The sequence below is a fragment of the Parasteatoda tepidariorum genome, chromosome 8, assembly GCF_043381705.1.
Source record: "Parasteatoda tepidariorum isolate YZ-2023 chromosome 8, CAS_Ptep_4.0, whole genome shotgun sequence".
Classification (NCBI taxonomy): domain Eukaryota; kingdom Metazoa; phylum Arthropoda; class Arachnida; order Araneae; family Theridiidae; genus Parasteatoda; species Parasteatoda tepidariorum.
The window spans coordinates 46,222,913-46,246,080 of record NC_092211.1 but is presented as its reverse complement, the minus strand read 5'-3'; the positions used below and the strand labels follow the sequence as shown (position 1 = coordinate 46,246,080).

At 28.0% G+C, this 23,168-nt stretch overlaps 1 protein-coding gene across 1 annotated transcript in view; it reads right to left on the bottom strand.

Moving 5' to 3' along the window:
• Positions 1-23,168, bottom strand: part of LOC107452989 (cell adhesion molecule Dscam1-like) — a 262,770-nt gene that overhangs the window by 110,473 nt on the left and 129,129 nt on the right. Inside the window, exon 7 of the mRNA XM_016069635.3 lies at positions 22,014-22,283. Coding sequence (XP_015925121.1) covers positions 22,014-22,283 — 270 coding nt within the window. The remainder of the gene's footprint in view (positions 1-22,013; positions 22,284-23,168) is intronic.

Below are 23,168 nucleotides of genomic sequence, written 5' to 3'. Positions count from 1 at the left end.
TTTGCTCTTTTTCCGCTTCTATGGTAACGATTCATTGGTTCTGGTTTTCAAAATTCATTATTGTTTTGAACATTTCAAAATAATACTAAATGCATAAAATTAAAATACATTATTATTTTATGTATTTAGTTTTATATTTTACCTATATGTAGTAAAAATATGAAACTAAAAATGTAAATTTAACCGAATAAATGATTTTTATGTCCCGCTTTAAAGTTTCGCGATGAAATTACCAAATTTTATCATATTTAACAAATTTTATCACACATTATAAAACTATACTTTAGTGATAGTTTTAGCAAAATTATGACCAAGGTGTTTAGATAAAAATCATCGAGATTTTTTTTGCTCTTATAGAGCCAGAAGCACAGTAAATCTAATTATATTCTCGTAGATTTGACCATATTTTTTTCTTAGTTTGGAGAAACTCAACTATATCAGATTTCACCTAAATTTTATAATTTAAGAGAGGTTTCTGTTTGCCCTTTTACATCATTTTAATGAAACCTGTAAAAATTTTTTACACTTTTCTAAAGCGTAAATTCTAAAGAAAAAAAGAGAAAAAAGTTGGATCAAATCTTCGTACTTAAAATGTTTATTTTTTCCGTAAACTGGCAAAAACTATAAAAAAAGGAATAAAACTATTTAAATGTCTATTTGAATAATAAATTTGCCCTTCAGGTTAAAAATAAATATAATTGTGCTCAAAAGAATTAAATTAATAAAATTAAATTAAATTATATNATATATATATATATGGGAAATAATTAAAATAAATCTTTGTTTTCTCTAACACTGACTTGTTTATTCTTAGAATCAAGCTAGTACGATGATCTTTATGTACTGAGAAGCATACACGAATTTTCTAAATCAAGGTACTTAAGAAATTTTGAATTCTTAATTTTTTTTTATTAAGTTAAGTTGGTTAATAAGATTTAAGAGTTTAAATCTTCACAAATATGCTTCGATGAAAAAGTTATGACTGTGCTTCTAATGTATATCCTTTACAGAATTTCATAGATAGTGTATTTTTACCATATTTTCTGGTATTTTTATTTAGTTTAGATTATAGTTCTTTCTTGACAAGTTCCCGATTTTATCCAAAAACATCATATTATAGAAACAAAGATTTCGAGTGTTTTAACAGCAACATATCTACTATCCTAGTGTTTTTTGAAAATAATAGCAAACAACGAGATGCTATCAAATATTGAACTTACCGAAAATAATTTCAATATCAATAATTCCAGAGAATTCAATGCAAATAATTAGAAACAACTGAATTCGGTTGTGAAAAATCACAACTCTTTTAATCAAATATTTCTTAACATTGACAAACAAATAGCCTAGACATTCTTTCATACAATTTACTCATTTCAAACTAAATCTGCAAATGTACGCAAATGGTTAGAGGTGATATCCGATAAATGACAGGGGTAATTTAGTAATAAAAAGTTGTTTTGGAGTTTATCTCCTAGGTTTTTTCTAACATAATTTGTAAAAGTTAGTTAAAGCAGAATTAATTACTAACTTCAGTTCTCTTTGAAGTTTTTCTTAACGAGAATTTAATAACTGTACGCAATTAGCAATGTCATTTATAAATAAAACTTTATATTCATTAACGGCTAAATGCTTTTGTGAATTTTTAAACAATATATTTAGTTTTCAAAATTAATGCATTTATTTAGTCATAGATCCAGACATATTTTTTACAAACTTATTATTAACTTTTCTTACAACTTCCGCAAACAGATAAGACTTGTCAAATTATACAAAACCAAATATTTGAAGAAAACAACTTTAAAAAAAAAACATTTCACATTATATAACAGAAAACCGGGAAGAAATATATTTTTTTAGCTTTTAAATATACAACGCTAATTTAAGAGAAAGTAGAATATATGAATACCTTAACTAAAGAAAACTAAAAAAGAAGAATGCTGGACCGGTAAAAAAAATTCTACCTTAACTCAACTAAAATAAAATGTTGAAAACATAGTTTGGATAATTGAGTAGAAAAACACGTTAATGAAAATTGATGAAAGTAAGAAAAAATTGGAAAATTTTCCTTAAGGGCGAATTAGCCGTAAGTAAAAGTAAGAACGTTCGTTAATTTTTTTTTTACAGAAAAAGAACACTTCTCGCTAAATTTATTTAAAGAAGATTACTGCAGAGCTGTAATTTATTTTTAAAATTAAGTAGCTAGTGGATTGAATTTTTCGGGGGCCTTTTGTAAAAAAAAATATTAAAATGACTACAGCATTTCTGTCACATATTTTAAAAAAGTATTAATAAACTTAAAAGGAAATAAAACATATATTTTGAGATTTTTGTTTTCACCGGTTATTAGATACCAAAAAAAACATTCAATATACAAAAAGAGAAATTATAACTATTTAATATAATATATTTTTTCTCGAAAAAAGGTTTTTAGATGTTAGATTGTAGAGATTTATGTTTGTTTGAAAGATTTTTTCATAATAAATAGTACCGACATGAGCCTCTGAACTTTTAAAACTACTTTTTTTTTTAGATTTATTGAGGTGTACAATCAAATTTATTCAACTGGATAGTATTGGGAATAAATATTTAAATATCATTTAACGAAATATTTTAAAGGAAGTAACTTGAAAGCTGCCTCTAATCGGTATAATTAAAGCAGAAAGTTTGTATGTGCGTGCATGTACCTCATACAAATCCGCAATTCCGAAACGATCCACACTAAATTTGTTGCACATATGTTAAGGGGAGAAGGTAGGTTCATATAATTTTTTTAAAAATTTTTTCATTAATGTTTTGAAATTTTGTTTGTTAATATATACATACAACACGAGTTGCTGTATAAAATTTTGTTGAAATATTTTAAAATTTATAAAAAAATTGAAGTTTTAGAAAAACGTTCACAAAAAAAAGTTCCAGGCTCATAAGTTCTTCAAATATGCCTTAATATTATTTTCAAGAGTTCTTTGGGGATACTGTAACGAAACTTACTTATCACCATTGGTATTATTCAAAGACTTTTAAATAATATTTAAAACTGAAAAAGACCAAAAAAAAATGTGAAAATTTTTTAACTACGGTGAAGAATTTTTGAGGTAACTATGTCAATAGCCTCAATATATTTTAATTTGATACCAAGAAATATTCCTGTACGTATAAACAATACGTAAAAAAATTCAAGTAAATTGAACAAAAAATTAAGCCGCCTAGAACTTTTCGAAGTTAGTAAAATTCCGAAAAGCAATAATCAGAGAAAACCGTAATTTTAAGAAACTTTTAACAATATTAAATTTTCTGCTATAGAAATGTATGTATTTTCTCTCATATTATAAAATAATAAAAAAGAATTAATTGTGTATATAAAATAATAATGCAAAAAACACATGTATAAATTTAACAAAATTTTTATTACAGACAATGTAAATATTTAAAAAATGTCAAATTTATTGACATATTTTTATTTCATAAATCGAAATTTTTTTTAATGAAATACATTGCTTATATAACTGTATGCGCCGACCAGTCTGTGTAGGGGGCAGGGAACTGTCATTGCATCAGAAAGGTTCTGGGTTCGAATCCCGGGCAAGGCATGGATGTTTCTTTCCCTCTATCTGTGTTCTATGTCCTTTCTTCTTTGTGTGTGAATGTGTGAATGTGACCCGCCCTATAAACGGGTTGTGGTAGTGTGACGTGGGCGACGATGTTCCACCGCCGTGGCTTCGCCACAGGTGCCCACTGGGTAACGAAAAGAGAATTAGCAGTTCTGGCACTTTCTGTGGCCAATGGAGAATAGCTCCAAGTGCCCGCCATTAAAAAAAAAAAATATATATATATATATATATAACTGTTTGCTATTTAGCTATTCTGTTTTTTTTTAAATTAAAAAACTTTAAATTTCGAAACATAAATTAAAATTTTAAATTTTACTCAAGGCATAAGTAGGACAAGAATTCCAAAGATAACTTTAATTTCCCAGCTCCATAAGTTTCACCTTCTCTTTTTAAAATTGTAGCATTTTTTGATGCGCACTTTAGTTTTTTGTCAAATTTCTTTTTATTTTATAATCATTACTTTTTCCTTTCTTGAATTGACTTTTTCGTCGCTTATCTCTTTTTCAGCGAGTCCCATAAGGAATTCATTTGCATCAATGGTTGTTGAAAGTTTTTCAAAAGAGCTAACACAGCCAATATTAAATTCTCGAACAGCCGAAAGCACAGCTAATTCCAGTCTTTTTTTGGAAACGAAAATTTCTTTTGGGCATTTGTTCCAAATAACACTATGCAAGCACACATTTTCATTCTGTGTCTTAGCTGACACACATTTCGTTAAAATATCATCAGATGCCAGTCGTTGGTAAACTGGCATAATCTTCTCTACAACTGTTTCTCATTAAACAGTTTTCATTGCAGTGTGGCAACTGGGTTTCTCGTCTTTTGCTACTGCTCTTTGAAAGAAGCAACACGAAGTTTCTCCAGCAGGGCATTTGTTGTGCATGGCATTTTTTATTATTTGACATGCAATGAAAAAGCGATGCAAAATTACAGACTTAATTTTGGCAATGTCAGGGGCATTATTTTTTATTGCAAATAGTTAGTAGATGTGTTGTCGCCTAATTGTTTCGTCTTTTTGTACACCATTCTTTCTTCTTCCAAGAGACACCCCTTTACTTTTCCACTCCTGCTCCGTATTACGCAAACCAGTCCCCAAGCGTTTTGCAATGCGGTTAATGCATTCTTCTTTGTTTATAATAGTATCACCATAAACTTTTCGTTTATTTAGATGCTGAAAAGCTTTAGCATCCCCATCAGAAAGCATGGTTGCTTATCGAGTTTTGTGTTTAAGTGATTTTGACCACAATGTAAATGCTGCTGTCATTTCCATACTAATTGATGAGCCACTGAAATTCTTTAGTCATTTTGGTTTGTGAGACGAATATCATGCATGGATCCTACCATAGGGAATTCCTGACTGTTAGCTCCCGTACTATTTTTGGTTACAGTACTTGTTCAGAACTTCATAATCGACAACCAGTCCGGTATTAATGTGAATAACGAAGCCTATACCATACAATGACGAATGGTCACGCTTTTACCAGGTGCCTTCATACGACAAGCAGGTGTCAAGAATATCTGGGGTATCAGTAGCATCCACATAACAATGTTGTCTAATTATGTAGTGAGAAGCTTTCAATATCTCACATTTAGCCTTCTTGTTAGACAACACTAAATTATACAAACATTTAGAAACTGTTTTCACTGTCCGTGTAATGGATACCTAACATCATACAAAATATTTCTAGTGATACATTTCCTTTACCAATTGATAAAAAAGCTTGCACTACATTGTTGTTGATAGAGTAACTTCTGCTGGTACATTCTCGAACACTAGAAAATGATGGTCCGTATTTGAAATGGCTTGTTTTGCAAAATAGCTCAATATGTGAAGACAAACCAGAGGCTTTGTAAGTAAAACATCTAAAGTTTGATTTTCACACTGACTGCATGGCAATTCAGATAAGAAGGATCTCCACATGGAATTATCCATAACTGTATATGCAAGTTGATTAGAATCAATCGAAGTACAATTACTGGAAATTTCCGGCGAAATTTCAGAAGACATGCAAACTTCTGAAGAATTATTTAATGATTTTTTATAGTTTGTTAGTCCATGCGCACGTTGCTTCGATGATCCACTTTGAACTGAAGGCGCGCATAATAACAATACAAGCACACGATAAAATAACTTAGCAACGATGCAAATATAAACAAAAATTTAGCGTATAACTAGTAAAAAATTAATTAAAAAGGAAAACAACAGCAAAAAATCAATAATAACAGCGTAAATATTATAAATTCATGGAAAAGATAACGAAAATGAACACACGCTAAGCACAATTTGTAAACAAACAGTCTTTCAAACCTTAGTACAGTTGCAGTTAGAATTGTGTTGCCTATTAGTCTGAAATTATAATGAAAAATAATTGGTAGCTGAGAGAATAATATGTAAAAATTCAAGCCAACCGAAAACTAAACCATCAGCCTTAGAAAACGAAACTAGCCCCTTGAAAGGTTACAAAATGCAAACAAAGGGGCGCAGTGAAATATAAAAAGTTACATAACTTCGTCAATTTTTTTAACAATCTACATATTTTTTTTCGCAAAATGTTCAGAAACATATCTGACATGTAAACATATGAATTTTGAAAAATTGAAATTTTGGTTGAATTTCACGAATATGAAGGCCCCTTGTCCCCATAAAAGACATGGCGGACGTTACTGTATACCTGTCTTTGCTGTATCCCTCCTACCCCCGGTTCACATGCTTACGCGCCACAAAAAAATGGTTTTTCTTTGGATTTGATAAATATCTTATAATATGAGTGGTTTGTTAGCTTGCAGCTCTAATCAATCTAAAATTAGTTTTATCGTTTATTCTCAAGAATTTTTTATCTTTTGTATTTTATGTGACGTAATCACAAGTGAAATCAATGCTAATAATTTTACAATATATGGTAATAAAGTCACAGACAATGTATTTTAAAAGATATATAGGACCACGTGTTTCTTAAATTGATACCAACGCTTAGAGATGGGTCTTTGTAAATTTTAGCAATAGAAACTCACAAGACCTAATGAAATAAAATTGATATAATTAATTTTTCCACTGGAATATTGTGATAAATTCAGAATATAACGTGTTAAATAACACTATATGACTAGCTAATATTGATTTTTGAAAATTTCAGCTATATTGTGGTAAATGGAATAGTATGAAGTTAAACTAGAATATACAACAAATGAAAAAAATAAAGGTTGTGTACTTGTTGCCATTGATGTGGAGTTTTGTGATATTATGGTACAAATCCGTTTCGGTGGTGATAAAAAAAAACAATTTCAAGGTTAGGAAACTAAATTAATGCCATAAATTCTCATTATCTCAGTACCTATAATGGAAATATAAGAAGTAGTTAATGCACTCTTTAATTAAACAAGACCAGCCTTAATAGTTTGGTGATTTGTTACGGTTTAAAAAATATGTCAAATATTAGTCATCGTAAATGACAATAAAAATAAATATAACTGCACAATTACTTTAAAAAATTGTAGTCAATTAAATTTGGTAATAGCTAATGATTAATGTAAAACTTGTTGCATTAATAACGAAATTCCACTAACAGGGGAAACTAGGGAAGTGTGACTCGGCAATTTTGAAATAAACTAGTGGGATGTATGCCTAATGAGGAATAATTTTAGGGGGCAACATTCGTTTTGGCCCAAAAAAGGTCCTGTGAGCTATAAAAAATAATTCAATATGTAGAAAAATCGGTATTTTATTACTTCAATGTAGACTATTAGTTATTGAAATTGTCTCATATTTCAATTAATTTGTAATTAATTGGTAAAGTAATTAGCAAATTAATAAATTAATTAGCAAATTAATTAATTGATTTGTAATTACATACTCTAATTAATTTAGAAAAATTTTCGAAGAAAAAAATGTAAAAAATTTAATGTCAATTTTTTTTTTTTAAATTAGCCTAACAGGTTTTTCTGAAAAACTACAGATATATAAAATTTTCGAAATAATTTTGACAATAAATATGCTTTATACAGTACGCGAAAGTACCACAAAATTAATTGGAGTATGAGACAATTACAATAACTGATAGTCTGCATTGAAGTAATAAAATACCGGTTTTTCTATATATTGAATTGTTTTTTATCTCTCACAGGACCTCTTATGGGCTGAAACGAATGTTGCCACCTAAAATTATTCCTCATAATCCATACACTCCACTAGTTTATTTCGAAATTGGCGAGACACACTTCCCTAGTTTCCCTTGTAAGAATGGCAATGAATAATAATACAAATGAAAAATAAGAAGTGTTGAAAAATTATTGAAAGAAACTGAAAAAGATTAGAGTAATTTTGCCAAACTTAATTAAATGAGTGGATTTCCATTTTTACGTCTACCGTCTTATGCGTCATTTTATACTCTTATTTTTAAGGCGTTAGGAACTGATTTGTTGATTTATTTTTCAACCCACGAACGTGTATTTATTCCATTCCTTCAAATGAATAATTCAATTTATTTAAGAACATGTATTTATTCCGTTCCTTCAAATGAACAGTATTTATCACTGCGAAGAAAGGGCTGGAATAAAATTTTTTAATGATAATTTTGCAACATTTAAAGAATATAACATTATAATAATATTGAATGTTACAGTATTATTTTAAAGGAAATTTTTTCCTGAATAACTTGCTCTTGAAACGCATATGACGTCAATATACGTCTCCCAATTTATGGCCAAATATCTAACACTGTTTCTCAGAGAGCAAACTTATAATACAAATGGAAGAAGCACCATAAAATATTTCTGTCAGATGGCGCGTATATATATATATATATATACGAATAACGAAATTACCGAAGCTGATTGAATTGGCCAGTTTTCGACATCTATGGGTAAAATAGCACACCTCCCTCCACGTAGTCTATGGTGGTGACTTTAATAGGAGGTGGGGGTGCTTTAATAGGAAAAAAGGGGGCACCTCTAACTGCCAAGAGTTGGCGAAACTCCATAACCTAGGTAGGCTCTACATCGTTTAGATTTGTTGGAGGAATGGTTTCGGGGTAGCGTGTCTTTTTTGCTTTCTTTTCATTATATTACCCAATGGAATAGTTTACAGTGACCCGCAATCAGACGACAAAACAAGATGGCGATTTATCGGAACTTCTGAAGTCTGATCACGTTTGCTCTGTTAAATATGGTCGCTAGACTGAGGCATTATTTTATTTTTAAGAGGGATAAGACNCCAGTGTATATATATATATATATATATATATATATGTTTTATTACCAGTATTATTGCTTTCCTTACCAGAAATGTCACTAAAATGCAAATTTTATTTCTCCACGTTCGATTTTATGCATACAAAATTATAAATTTCTGTGTTTGTCGAATGAAAATTTTTTTCTACACTTGCATAAACTCATAAAAAATTCTTCTAACAAAAACTCATGAAATAAATTAAAAAAAGGAAAAAATAGGAAACAGGAAAAGGAAAACATAGATGACTGATCTTTGTTGATAAAACACATCTCTCTCCCTCGGTAATTATACAAATTTCTGTTTGTTAAATATGAATTTTCATTAAAACTGAAATATTTCTCTAAATGATTATTCACTCTACGTAAATTGATAAGCATACTTAAAATAAAGATATAGAGCAATTTGTTTAGTGATATGAACTGTTAACTTTTAAAATTTCATTGCTGCATAAGTTATAGCTCAATTTGTTTCAGCTTTTCATTGTCCACTGGGAAAAGAAATTTTTAAACAAATATGTTTACGAGTTTGTGCGTATGCTTACTTGCGTAACAATTTAATTTTCAGCTATTTAGAAAACTGAAAAAGTAATTTCATCAGCTTTTTAACAACATATATACACATTATTTTTTTATATAATAATATCCGACTACCATGACTAGAAGATCTGCCTTTTTAAATAAGTAGAATTTTAAGTATTTCGAGATTTAAAATCGTGGAGTAAAAAGGCAAGACAAGATGTAAGTATGAACTAATTTTGCTCAATTAGGAGAAATGTAGTTTTTGTCTTTAATGTTACGGTGGTTTAAAGACACAAACTACTACTATTCATTTTAACCAGTGATCGTTTATTTTATCCATATATTGTCGAATTAATTTACATACCTCAACTATTTAAAATACTTAAATTAACAATGCTTTAATCAAATACAAATTTAAATAACAAATTAAACTAATTTAAAGGCTTTGATTAGTAACAAATAAACTAATTGGCATGGAGAGAACTTACCCTTACTAATGTTCATAGTGGAAATTGGTGAACCTCTAATGATTTATACTTAGAGATGGATAGTAAAAATGCTTCCTAAAAATTTATTCCGCGAAAAAGTAGTTAAAAACACTGTTGGTCTTTAATTAACAATTGTTGAACAATTTTATATGTAATATATTATATAGCACAATAAGGACAAAAAGTATAAAAAGGCAAAAGAGAAAAACGACGACTGTGCATAGGTCGCAAAAATATAGAATTCATATAATAAGCTAAAAATATACGGAAAACATGGAAAATAATAAATATTACTGAAAATAGTGGAAGAAAAATTAATTAAATAAAATATTTATACGAAAAGAAATAAATTAAAAGAAAGAAAACGTAAAACAGAAAGGATATAATCACTTCATCAGCTCACAAAATTACATTCGCAAAAAGGAGGGCCTTCTAATTTTGTATAAATGTAGCCAAAGCAAAATATATCAATACAAAAGTGTGAGGAGCATTAAAAAAATTTAAAGAAACTAAGCACATCATAGTTTATAAAATATATCATGCAAAAAACAGAAATTAAAATGTAAAGTAAAGACAGAAACAAAACGTAAAACAAAATCTATAAGGCGAGGAGCGAATTAAAATGAATTTACATGTAACGGAATCTTTCAAGAGTGATTGAAAATATTTTTGTAATAAGATTGCGAGTTTACAAAATATGAAAAAAGAAGCTCATATGGTGTTAAAAGCGTAAATGGAGGGATTTTGTTTCAGGGCATGTTCTTACTGCCGTGCTGTAGCGCGTTTAATTAGTTAGTTTCCTGGAATTAGCCCAAAATTGGATGTGCGCAAGGTAATAATATTATACTGGATAATTTATAGAAGTTTATTATTGATGAGGTTGATATTTAATTGTACAGTTTTAATGATTTTAGAAAATTATTATTTATTTTAGAAAAAGAGAGAGAGAGAGAGAGAGCGATACATTATTTGCTTCTTTCGCATAGATTTTGGCCACGGATTTGCCGAATTGCATATGGTATAAAAATAAATTAACAAAGAAGTTTTTCGTAAATTTAAAAATATTAACATGATATTAACTCAATGATTTTATGCTGAATTCAATTACTTTAGCTGGGTATTCATTTTCTTTTTTAATCAAATTTTAAGAGAGTTTGTCTATTTGTTTTTTCAGATAGATAAACATTATTACATATTCATTTCATTTTTATTCATTTGATGAATATGGTTTTTAAATAGATGCTTTTAGAAGCATTAGAATTCCAAGTAATTAGTTGATTTATATTAAAATTAAAATGATTTCTCTTACCTTATAAATCAACAAAGCAGATATTTTCTTCCTTTTTAATGGCCAAATCCAAAAAAATAATATTAATATAATCATTATAAATAAGAAGTACGAATAAATCCTCGGGGAAAATATTAATGAATTTTCTTAATCTTGAAAATTAAAGATAGTTAAATCATCAATAAATTTAAAGAGAAGTTTAATATCAAGAGAATATTTTTTTTCATAGTAGTGTAAAAATAAGTTAGCTAAGATAGATGGAAAATTAGATCCTTGTGGCTTTCCGTGATTTTGAATACAAATATCTTTTCCATTGCAGAGATAACTATTTTAAGTCAAAAATTGATTTTTGCCTTTTTAGACTAACTCTTTCCAAATTTGACTAAAAAACATTGGATTACCATCTAAAGTAATTAAATTCTATGTAAAATCATTACTGAAAACTTCTTTGTTAATTTAAATTTTTACTTTGTGCAAATCCAATGGGGACAAATCCGTGGTTAAAAATATGTGCAAAATGGGTAAATCATGTCTCTGCCTCTCTCTTTTTGTAATAAATGTTTATTTTCCAAAATAATTGAAACTGTACAATTAAATATCAGCCTTATTAATTATAAACGTCTTTAAATTATCCAGTATAATATTTTTACCTCACGCACATCCATTTTCAGACCAATCCTTGGCAACTAAAAAATCAAAAGCTCTTCAGTACTGCACTAAGAACGTGCCATGAGCGTGTTCTCATAATTTATGGCTGTATTGTTTTTATTTTTTGCACTGTCCAAAATATCCGATTCAGTTAATGTTTCTGTGGTTTCAGCTTCGGAATCAATAGAAATAAAACCATTACTCAGTACATCATCATTAATTTTGAGGTTCTCTCTTAGCTGTACCCACAATTTTTTTAAAGTTTCTCTAATTTTACATCATCCTCGTCTTTAGCACTTTCGAAATTCTCAGTGCTGAGAAAGAATCCAGCTTTAGCAAAACTGTTACGAATGGTACGATCTGTAACATCATAGTTCCATGCTTTAGAAATTTCTGTTGTACTTTCTCGTAAATTTATTTTTGTCATGGATTGCTTATTTTCTTGCACAGTGATAATTTTTCGCTCAACTCTTTATCGTTAGTGCATTTTAAAGTTTGGAATCCCCCTTGATTCATTGGTTGTAGTTTCGATGTAGTGTTCGTCAGCAGGGAAAAATATCTGTAATAATTGTCAGTTTTCGTTTTTTTTCCTTTAGATGGGCTGGGTAATAGTCGAAAATTAAAGCAATTTCGCCATGTTTTGCAATAAGTTTGACAAACTTTAGAATCCATTCTTATCAAATTTCTGACAACATGCGCGATTTTTTGTTGAAGTTATATTCAACCTCCAAAAATTATGTGTCCTTAAACATCTTGAAGTTTTGCTTTTTACTATAACTAATGGTTTTAATTTTTGTTGGCCCGTCATGCTTGCACGTAGAATGATAATTAATCGCGCTTTGCTATGTTTTCCTTCAATGCATTTTTCCTTTTTAAATGTTTATTAACTTTTTCTTTTTAATGCTTACTCCTTTTTAAATGTTTATTTCTTTTTTAAATGTTTATTAAATGTTAATTAAACATTTCCCTTTTATGGCCAGGTACTTTCGCTAACACATTTTCCAAGGGCTAGAACAGCAAGAAGCACTCTGATCAACAGACGACTTCATGGAATGGGACTCCACTGAATGAAAAAGGGGAATGTTGAAAGTTTTTCTAAAAGGGAAGTGGACTGTGGGAGGAAGGGGGATAAAGATGCCATGAAACATGGTACGTGCCAATAAGGGACCACACGCTTTGAAGATTCATAACCTCCATCTTCCCTGCTCTTTTCCTACTCAAGGAATTTGACCCTTTATCCTTTATCCCCTTTCTCGACGTGTTGCATTGCCCGTATGCAATGCAAACAAAAAGGTTAAAAAATTTTATTACTGATTTCTCTAAAAGTTAAGTGGGTGCGAAAATCAATTCAAGGTCATTTCCTCCGTAAAATGCATTAACGAAGTTTGAAGTGTTCTTAAATATTTAGGGAAAAGTGGGAAGTGGATCTCAAAGAAAAGTTCGTTAAATAGAAGCCCGACTGTATATATATATATATACGTGTAANTATCGTTCATATATATATATATATATTCATACATAGTCCAACCAAAATATATCAATACAATAGTGTGAGGAGGAAAAAAAAATTTAAACAAAGAAAGAACTTATTAAGCAAAAAATACAAAATAAAAATTCAAGAAAAATACGGAATAAACGACAAAATGTAAGTTAAGAAGCGAGTAGCGAATTCAAATGTACTTCCACTTACTTACAACTTTAAAAAATGATTTAAAATATTTTCGTAATAAGTTCACCTGATTACAAAATATGTAAATAGAAGCATAAATATAGTGGGTCCATTTTATGGCGCATTCTTATAGAAGTGCAGAAGCGTGTTTGATTTGTTTGTTACCTTCCCCAGCACTTACAATGTATTTCTGCAATACTTGTAAAAATATTTCATAAAAGTAATCTCATAAAAAAGTTTTAACAAACGTCTTTTTATTAAATGAATGAACTTTGACTTAAACGATTTTGAAATTCCTTTACTTTTGAAATTGAACATTAGCGGCTTTATTGAAATATTTATTTTCTCTGTTTGCTTTCGCATAAACAAAACCATGAAATAAGTTTTAATTTAAAACTGCATAAACTATGGTGAAATTAAAAATTTTTCCATAGCAATAAAAACATTTTGATTTCGATTGTGTCTTTACTAAATAATCAATGGAATTTCACTTAACTCTATAAATTTTCTTTTTTTTTTAACAAAACCATTAATAAGAGTGCTGTTCTATGTCTTATCATTAAATTAAACTATTTAATGAAGAAATTTTAAAAATTTAGCAGCTTAAAAAAATCATTGTAGACAGGAAATTTCTGAAACAGAAACAAGTATGTAGAAACTGAGTCGAAATATTATTTAATGTGAAATTTGTTATTTCATGAACTATATCACAAATTACATACATATATTTGAAAGTTAAATGAAAATATATTTTTTACCTCACAAACAACCAAAGTTGTCATGAAGATCTTATGATGCATCGAAATAAATTAAATTGAACTCCGTTTCAAACTGTTTTTAACAGCTTTCAAGCATAAGATTGACTGAACGATAATAAAAAATAGCCCTACTTTAACTTTGTACTGAATAATATTAAATAAACAACTGAATTTCAGAATGTTTGAAGTGGTTTATATAATCCTTACACTTCACTAGAAGTTATTTAATAACATAAAATGTTTATAGCATTGGTGAAGTATTTACGAGAAAAATGAAGTCGCAAGAAACGTGCTTTCATGTCATGCTATCGAAGGCAATACATCAATTTATCGGGCATTTTGTAGAGATAGCAAGGAAATCTAATAGCCGCAACATCCTATTCCTTGAAAAAAAAATTTTTTTTCTTCAGAAGAAATGGTTTGAACCAGTTTTCAAAGAACGCTGGGAGAGGTTCTGAAAAAAAAAACATCTTTTGAGTAATGAGACACCCTATTCCCGTGAATTATGGTGCAATCCGTAAATTTAATTTTTCACACGTCAGCCGCAGGTGTGAGGAAAAAGAAGCATTCAGATTTTCTTTAAAAATATGGGAAACCTTTCAAACTGCAATGGCACTTATTAATCATACAGAGATTTATATATTATAAGAATTTCCTAGGATCTATGTTAGCGAAAAAAAAAATAAAAACAAAAATATAATTTAGTCTCCTCATGTAATCCATCAGAAGGGGTGTGAAAGATATAATAACTTTGACGGTTTTATTAATTTTGAAACCTTATGCAACAATGAAACTCCGTTCATTTATTATTTTAACAATGGACTATTTTTACAGAAGAGATTTTCTAAACGCTTAAATAGAGTTCAATTTTTCAAGGATATTGAAATTCCTTGTTTTCTTTGGCGAAAGGAATAGTTTTAGCAACGTAAGACAATCACGCAATAAATATGAAATATAAAGTTCATTAATACTAAACAAAGTTCTATGTTAGCTTAACAATAGTAATTTAATAAGCCTGAAACTCGTAGACACCACTAGTAGTGGAAAAATGAAACAGTATAAAGATGTTGAGACATCATATATATTATCATGTTTTTTAATGTCTTAGCATGCATTATCAATCTTTTCTGGTCTTGTTTTTCAATTTAGTTTGCGTCAGATAATAATAATATTATAATAATAAGATTATCAGATAAACCTCAATCTTGAGATTACATAAGTTATTTAAGATAATTAACATTGAAATTTTTAAATCCATCAATAATTGATAATGAAATACTGTCTAAACCAAGCTTTACACAGATCCCATTATAGGGTAATTTTTGATAGTGACCTTGAAGAAGAAATAGATGAAGTTCATGATCAAGAAAGATGAATAGTAGCTTCCCGTAGAAATAAAATTAAACTGAAGTCTAACTTGTAAATATTCAATGGAAAAACATTGGTGCATGCTCCTTGTTTTTCCAAGGACGTATCTGATTTTTGTTTTGTTTTGCATAATCAACAGAATTTTTTTCAAGTTAACATCGAAAAAAAGAAACATTGAGAAAATAAGGCGTCTTTTAAATAATGAACAAAAAAAAGTTTTTTTTTTTGAAAGAGGACTCGTCAATCACTTCTTTTTTTAGACGTATGTGTCATGCATTTTCTTTTTTTTTTGTTCTATTTTTCTTCAGTTAAGAAGACATTTGCTTTTAAAACTTAACTTTTAGTACTGTAACTGTATTGAGAGCTGTATTTTTTGTAAATAAATGTTGGCTATTCAGAAGTTTAAAAGCCGAATAATATTTGTCATTAAAACATTAGGAAAAAAAATTGAAAAACAGTCGAATTTCTGAAAAAAATTATGTTAGCAATAGAGGGAATGCACAACTTCTTACGTAGGTGATTATTATTTAAATTGTGAAAGTAATGTGAAACATTATTTTTAATTTCTTCATGTAGTCTTGTTAACCAAGTCTTCTTGTTATATTATTTAGATCCTTTTAATTATGTAATACAAAATTATCAATTTAGATTATTTAATAAAATCTGAACCTACAATAATTTTTATCTGACTATGAAAGCAAAAATTGTAACGAACACAATAAAACAATTCATTAAATGATGTGATAATTTATTTTCAAATTTCGTATCGAAAAGTTTGCATAAATATACATAATTATTCTCTTCTACTAAATAAACTACTTTACATGAAAAATTCATGAATAATAAGTATAATAGCAAAGGATTCCATTCAAATTTCAAAGCAAAATGACATCTCCATCTAAATTCATTAACATATCAACTGTGGAAACTTCATCCGTGGAACTGACACATGATAAGAAATGTTTTCTAATTAACTCCAGTAACTAAGTTTGTGGAATGAATGGAAAAGTTTAAAGTTGAAAATAAGGTGAATCTTACTAATAATGTAAACACTTTTTTTGTTTAGAAATCTATAATTTTTGGAAATTAAATACTTAGAATATTCAGAAAATCATTACATATAATTCAGATTTATTTTAAAATTCTTAATTTATAAAATGAGGTTCTTTTTAAACATCTTAGTATTTAGTTCAAAATTTCATTCTTTCCATTATATATAATAGACTATTTACAATGTTTGGAAGATTCATTATAAATTAATAATAAAGCTTAATAGTAATAAGGGACTTAATTGTTACCGTAAAAAGTGTACTACTCAAAGAAGAGTTGTCTTAAATGCAGCTATCAGTCAAAAATCAAATAAATATGATGAATGTTACAGTTAATAAGTTTGTAGAGAAGATAAAGTGTTAAATGTACAGTACGTCTTAAGAAAAACTGACCATCTTGAATTACTTTTGATCTAATCTCAACGCTCAAGGACTCAAACTTCATGGTTTGAGGGGGTGACCTCAAATACGGTAATTAATTAGTGCAGACGATATTTTAAGTTACGAAGGCAGACTCAAAACCACTCTTTCTTTAGGTAAACATGCCTTTTATGTCGAAGGATTTGTATTTCTGTCTCCGAAAATACAGTGGGTAGCCACAATCTATCTGGGAAATATAGTCCTAATAGTTTAGTCAGAGGAGCGGACCAAAGTTTGGACCCCCTAATGTTTATTTTATTTTTTGCATATTTCGTCTTATTTCAAGAGATTTTCAGTGAATTACAAAATTTTTGCACACAATTATAAAATTTGTTTATCCAAAGATAATTTCATGCAAAAAATAAATTTTAGTAAGTATTTATTCTATTTTAATATTTTATTTAATAATGACTGAGAGAATGCTGAATTGTAAGGCATAAAATTTTTTACATCATTTTAAAGTATCTAATTTTACATGGCAAACTAGAAAAATTGAGCGAAATCGGTTTAATAGTTGAGCATTCTTTTGATCATACTTTTTTTCTCATTATGTTTAAAGTACGCGATTTTAGTAATTAAAGACATTGTCAAGTTTCGTAAAATAAATATTTGAATCACAAATAATGGAGTGACATTTTATGGGAGTTTTATATAATTTTGGTGAGATAATGAAGTATGAAACTTATTTACTATAAGTTTATATAAAAAATGCTTAAAAAGACTAATATTTGCTTTAATAATAGAATTGTACATAGATAAATATTTTAATTGTTAGTTTAAGTCTTTATTATAACTATCATAATAAAATATTTTACCTATATCATAGTTGCTTTTAGTTATAGCTTTACGAGTAATAAAGTTCTTTTGAAGATCATTTTTTGCTGATTCGATTACTAGACAAATTAATTTGCTAATAAAACTTTAAATGTTATGATAAGAAATTAAAAAAAGAATTAAAACTATGCAAACATATTATGTCTAATCTGAAAAATATTGGAAAGGCAACGTAAATTTGTTTGAAATTCTTCAAATGAAAACTTTTTAAACCATTAAAATTAAAAGATATTGGTCACTGTATTTAAAGTTCAAAAGTAAATGAGTTTGTATGGTACCATAGATTATTACAATTTTAATTCTTCATTTTCAACGTCAGTTTACTAGTTATTTGGTGGTACTGGTATTTACAATATAATCTTTATATTCCATTTGCCTACAGATCTATACAAAGTGAAAAAAGAGAAATTAAAGCTCACCTATATTTTGTTAACAATCATGAATAAATGATTAATAATCATAGTCTCTGTAACTTTAAATTATTATAGTGTATATGAAGTCAAAACAGGATTGAATAGGAATTCATAGTGAAGTGAAGCAGCTAAAATAGGAATCTTTTATACTAGATAATATAAAGTCTTTTTTGAAATGTTTCCTTTTTTGCTTAACAGTGTAGCTATTTTCTTGTCCTTTAATTATTCTTTGTTGAAAAGTTGTTATTGGACTATCTTGGATATATTTAGACGAAAATGTATTTATATAAAATCGATAATAAAATATGTTACTGTTGGAAATATTATAGAAAGTTTATATTTAAACTCTATAGCCATATTAAAAAGAATATATTTTCTTTCAAATGGAAGTTTATTTACTTGATAAATATAAGTACATTTTGAATTTTATGTTTTATTATATAGGATAATATAAATATTAAGTAAATTTTATATGATAATATAAGTAGTATTTTATAATTTTGTCGGCTGCAAATAAAAGAAAACATTTCCTTTCTTAAATATTTTCTTAAAGCTAAATTAATACTTTATGATACTAATGATGTGTTGTAAATTATTCTGATTTCATGTAAGCTAAATTTTAAAGTTATTTAAATTTCATGTATACACGAACCATAATATTAAAAGTAAATACAAATAGATTGTTTGATCTATGCAAATATTTACACTTAGGTTTATTTTTCAAAATATTTACTTTAGTTACTTTTAAACAAAAATCTATCGATACATCTTTATATTTCTGGAAAAAATAAACTTTTTTATTTACTTTTTCTTAAAAAAAAACCCTCAGCATATTGGGAAATATTTAGTTACAGAAATATCTAAAAAACACTTTCATTTTTTTTTCTTTCTTATCACTCAAGCTACTGAAATTAGAAGAAGCACCTGAGTTAAAACATGAATTTGCTTAAAAGTTTTCTTTAGAGAGTTTTTTTACTCTCCCGTCTGAAATTTTTCTTCATCATCCAAGAATCTATAATCAACTTTAAACAAAGGTGGATTGTTCTGAAAATAGCTTAATGTTCCATGCTTTCGATAAATGCTAAAACAACGAACCCGCACAAGGCTGATAATAATGTAGCTTTGTATGCACATTAATTATTTATGAAGTTTCTTAAAAGAACTCTTTTTCCTTTAGAAATTTTCTTAAAGTCAAAAATGAGGAGAAAGATTATAATTTATTTCATTTCAGCTTTTGTGTGTATATTGGTTTCTTTCCTTAAAAGCTAAGGACTCTTCTTTTTTATCTCTATAAAAATTAAAATTTGTTAGATAATTTCACCAAAAAACACCAGCATGTTTAGTTAAAATGATATGTTTCAGTATCTTTTGTAATTAACAATTTTTACATTCTGCTAATAATATTTTTTGCTAACGCTTATGTAATTTATTACTTATTGTGCGTAATTTAATATTTTTTAATTCTTTTTAAAACAATTTTTAATAGTGACAAATATTTTTATCATTACTAATCAATTTTAGACTGCTTTAATAGGAGAGTGTTTTTATGTGTAAATGTATCTAAAAATAAATGTTATGAATATTAAGCAGTAAATGTTTAATATGTTTACCGAGCGAAAATGCATTCATAATCACGCCAATTTTGTTTAGTTAGTATAATCTTTTGTTAGGTACTGTTCAGCAAAACTAAATAACAATGCATTTAAATAAAGTCTGTAAGTAGTGAAACATTAAGAAAATAGTGAATTGTTAAAAAAGTAAAAATTATTTTGTAGAAAATATATAGATTGTTTCAAGAAAATAAACAAAATTTCTTCGTATTTATATTATTTATCCTAAACGTAAAATAGTTCAGAGAAAAAATAAACTTAGTAAATAGTAGGTAATCAGTTTTATGATCCTTATTAGAGGGGAAATAAATCATAATTAGTTTCATTACAGAAAAGTCTAAATTTGTCTGGTTGAGAAATTATTTATTTTTAAATATAAGAAGGGATACTCTGAGTGGTAGAGCTTTCGTGTTACAGGTCCTTGACCGGGAAAGGTTGACTCAGCCTTTAATACCTTCAGTGGGGGGCAGTAATAAAATGAGTAACAATCGTGCTCGGTAACTAAACACTGGACGTACTGCATTCGGCTGACCACCAAACATCTGCTCTAGTACCCCAGAGTCCACGGTCAAGAAAACTTGGCCTTCTATGAGCTGTCGTGCCACTGAATTTTCTTTTGAAATGAGAGCAATTGAGCAATTGAATTTAATTTTTGAGTAATTAATTTATGAGCAATTGATTTTTTGAGCAATTAATTTTTGAGCAATTTGAAGATTTTGGAACAGTATAAAAATAAGTCACACTTTTCAAATTGATTGTTCACGAAACCGTTTATTAACCCCTTCCTTCTCGCTTCCGTGAAAATGACGGGTGAGATTTCGCCCGCTATTTGTCTCTCCCGTGATATTGACGGGCTGGAGTTTTCAGTAGTAACGCGCCAATAAGAATAAAACTAATTCATTTCTTTTGCCCGGAAGACCTTTTATTTTTCATTTTACATACCTGATGGTAGTACCAGGATGTTTTTAAGGTAATTGTAGATAGTTAGTTTATTTTAAACTGGTTACAGCACTAATCAAATACGTAATACAAATACAAAAGCCAAAAAAATAGGCACTTTTATGACCGTTTCTTTGCAAATTAACAGATCGTAGGGGTTAAAGACCTTTTGGGGGGAGTTTTCTGAAGTATTTTTCCAAGGCAATGAAATGTTTCTTAGTTTTGTGTGATCATTTAGTTAAAAGTTTAATAACCCTCCAACTATATATCTGAAAAGAGAAATAAGGAACAGATTGGGTCAAACATTTCATAGTTGAATGCTTCATCACTAAATTTCACAGGAACTCTTATATTCCTTAGTATCAATTTATTCTCGTCAATTTAACTCAAATCTCGGATATCTGATTTTATGGGAGTACACACTGCTCAAATCAAGTGTGTCACAAGTCAGCTTGAGACCAACATTTTACATTATGGGTAGTCAAAGACTAAATTAGTTGCGTTTTCATAGGTAAAAAATTACTCAATAATCAAATCATAGTAAATATTATCATATGTCAGAAAATATTTACACATGTTATGATATTAAGGAATTCGAGGCGTATTAAGTAATATTTTTGGTGTTTGTGTACCAAATTCATTAATTCTACTGGTTTATTTTGGATAATTTGTTACGTTTATTAGATTTAAAATTCAACAAAATCTTTCATCTCAGTTTCTTCTCTCTAGAGAATTTTTATTCAAATTTTTCAAATCATGTATCATCTCTGGATAACTATACATTTATAATGCATTTTCAGATTGATATCTTATGTGAAATACTTTATATCAAACTTTCACTTCACGTAGTGATAAATACCTATTTATGAGGCAATTTTATACTGCTATCTGATCTGCACTAATTAATATTAAGCTGAAAATAAAATTTTCTTAGCTGTGCATTTTATGTAGAATTGAAAAAAAAAAATTAAATTTTAATAAGCATAACATAAACGCAAATAGTATGTTTGTATGTGCTATACATTGGATTTTTTGTTTCTTTTAAGAATAAAAGATAACAATATTGAACTAAACATGATTCAAGAGACAAGACTTAATAAACAATTTGATAAATTTTGTATTGTCTAAATCAATTATGCATAGTAAATTTAATACAAATACAGTAACACTTACATGCAATGCTCAGTTCCGCTGATCCTTGTGCAGAGTCTTCGTCATTTCGGGCTATGCATTGATACATTCCCTTGTCATCTCTTTGCACTGTTGTAATGTGAAGAACGTTTCTGCTGATAAGAACTACTCTGCGAGACAAGGAGAGTGGCTTTTGATTTTTTACCCACTCTATACTTGAAATCGGATGACCGCTGACGGAGCAATTGATGGTAACTGTTGATCCAGAGCTAACTTCTTGACTCGATGGCCAAGCTGTTATTTTTATGGGTGCTAGGAGAAAATAAATAAAAGCTTTAAAAAAATGCACATATGTTGAAAAATATTAAAGTGTAAATTTGTTTACATTATTCTCGAAACAAGAATAACTGTTTCTTACTATAAAATGCCAGATTCAAATGTCAAATCAAATAGTGTAGTGCCCAAAAGCACAACTTATTTTCATATTTCAAACTACACTATCATAAAAATGGCTTTAAAGCGTAGCTATAATATCCATGTGATTTCATCATGAATTTAAAATATTTTACGCATTTGTTGAGAACTATTATATTATAGATTTGCTTTCAATGTACTTGAAGTTTCACCAAATGTTTCAAATGTTAAATGTTTCAAAGGTTTTGGACAAAACTTCTACAATATAGTCAAATAAACAATTTGTGTAGGACTGTAAAAGATAACTTGTTTTCATATTTAAAAATACTCTCTTAATTTAAAATTTGAACCATAATATTGGTATATTTTAAAATAATAATCCGAATACTTATTTTAACCTTAAATAGGTTTTAATGAGTATAAAGTCAGATTCAGTCAGAAACATAATCACTGACAAAAAATAATCATGTGAAAAATATTTATAGCTTCAATAAAATTAATTTACTTTAAAATTTTACGGTTTTATAGTAACTATTATTTGCAATATTGTAGTTTAAATTATCTTTTTATTTACTTTCTGTTTTTAAACATTATATAAAGTTCTACTCCATTTTTTACAAAAGAAGTAATTTCTTTGGTTACAGATGGTAATACAGTTCTTAATTTAGAAAGACCTAAATATTAAAATTAATTTTTTTTAAATTTATTCAAGAAACTGTACTGACTTTTGGTTACATATATAAGTTAAAGAATTTAACTTAAATATGTAATAGATCCAAAGTT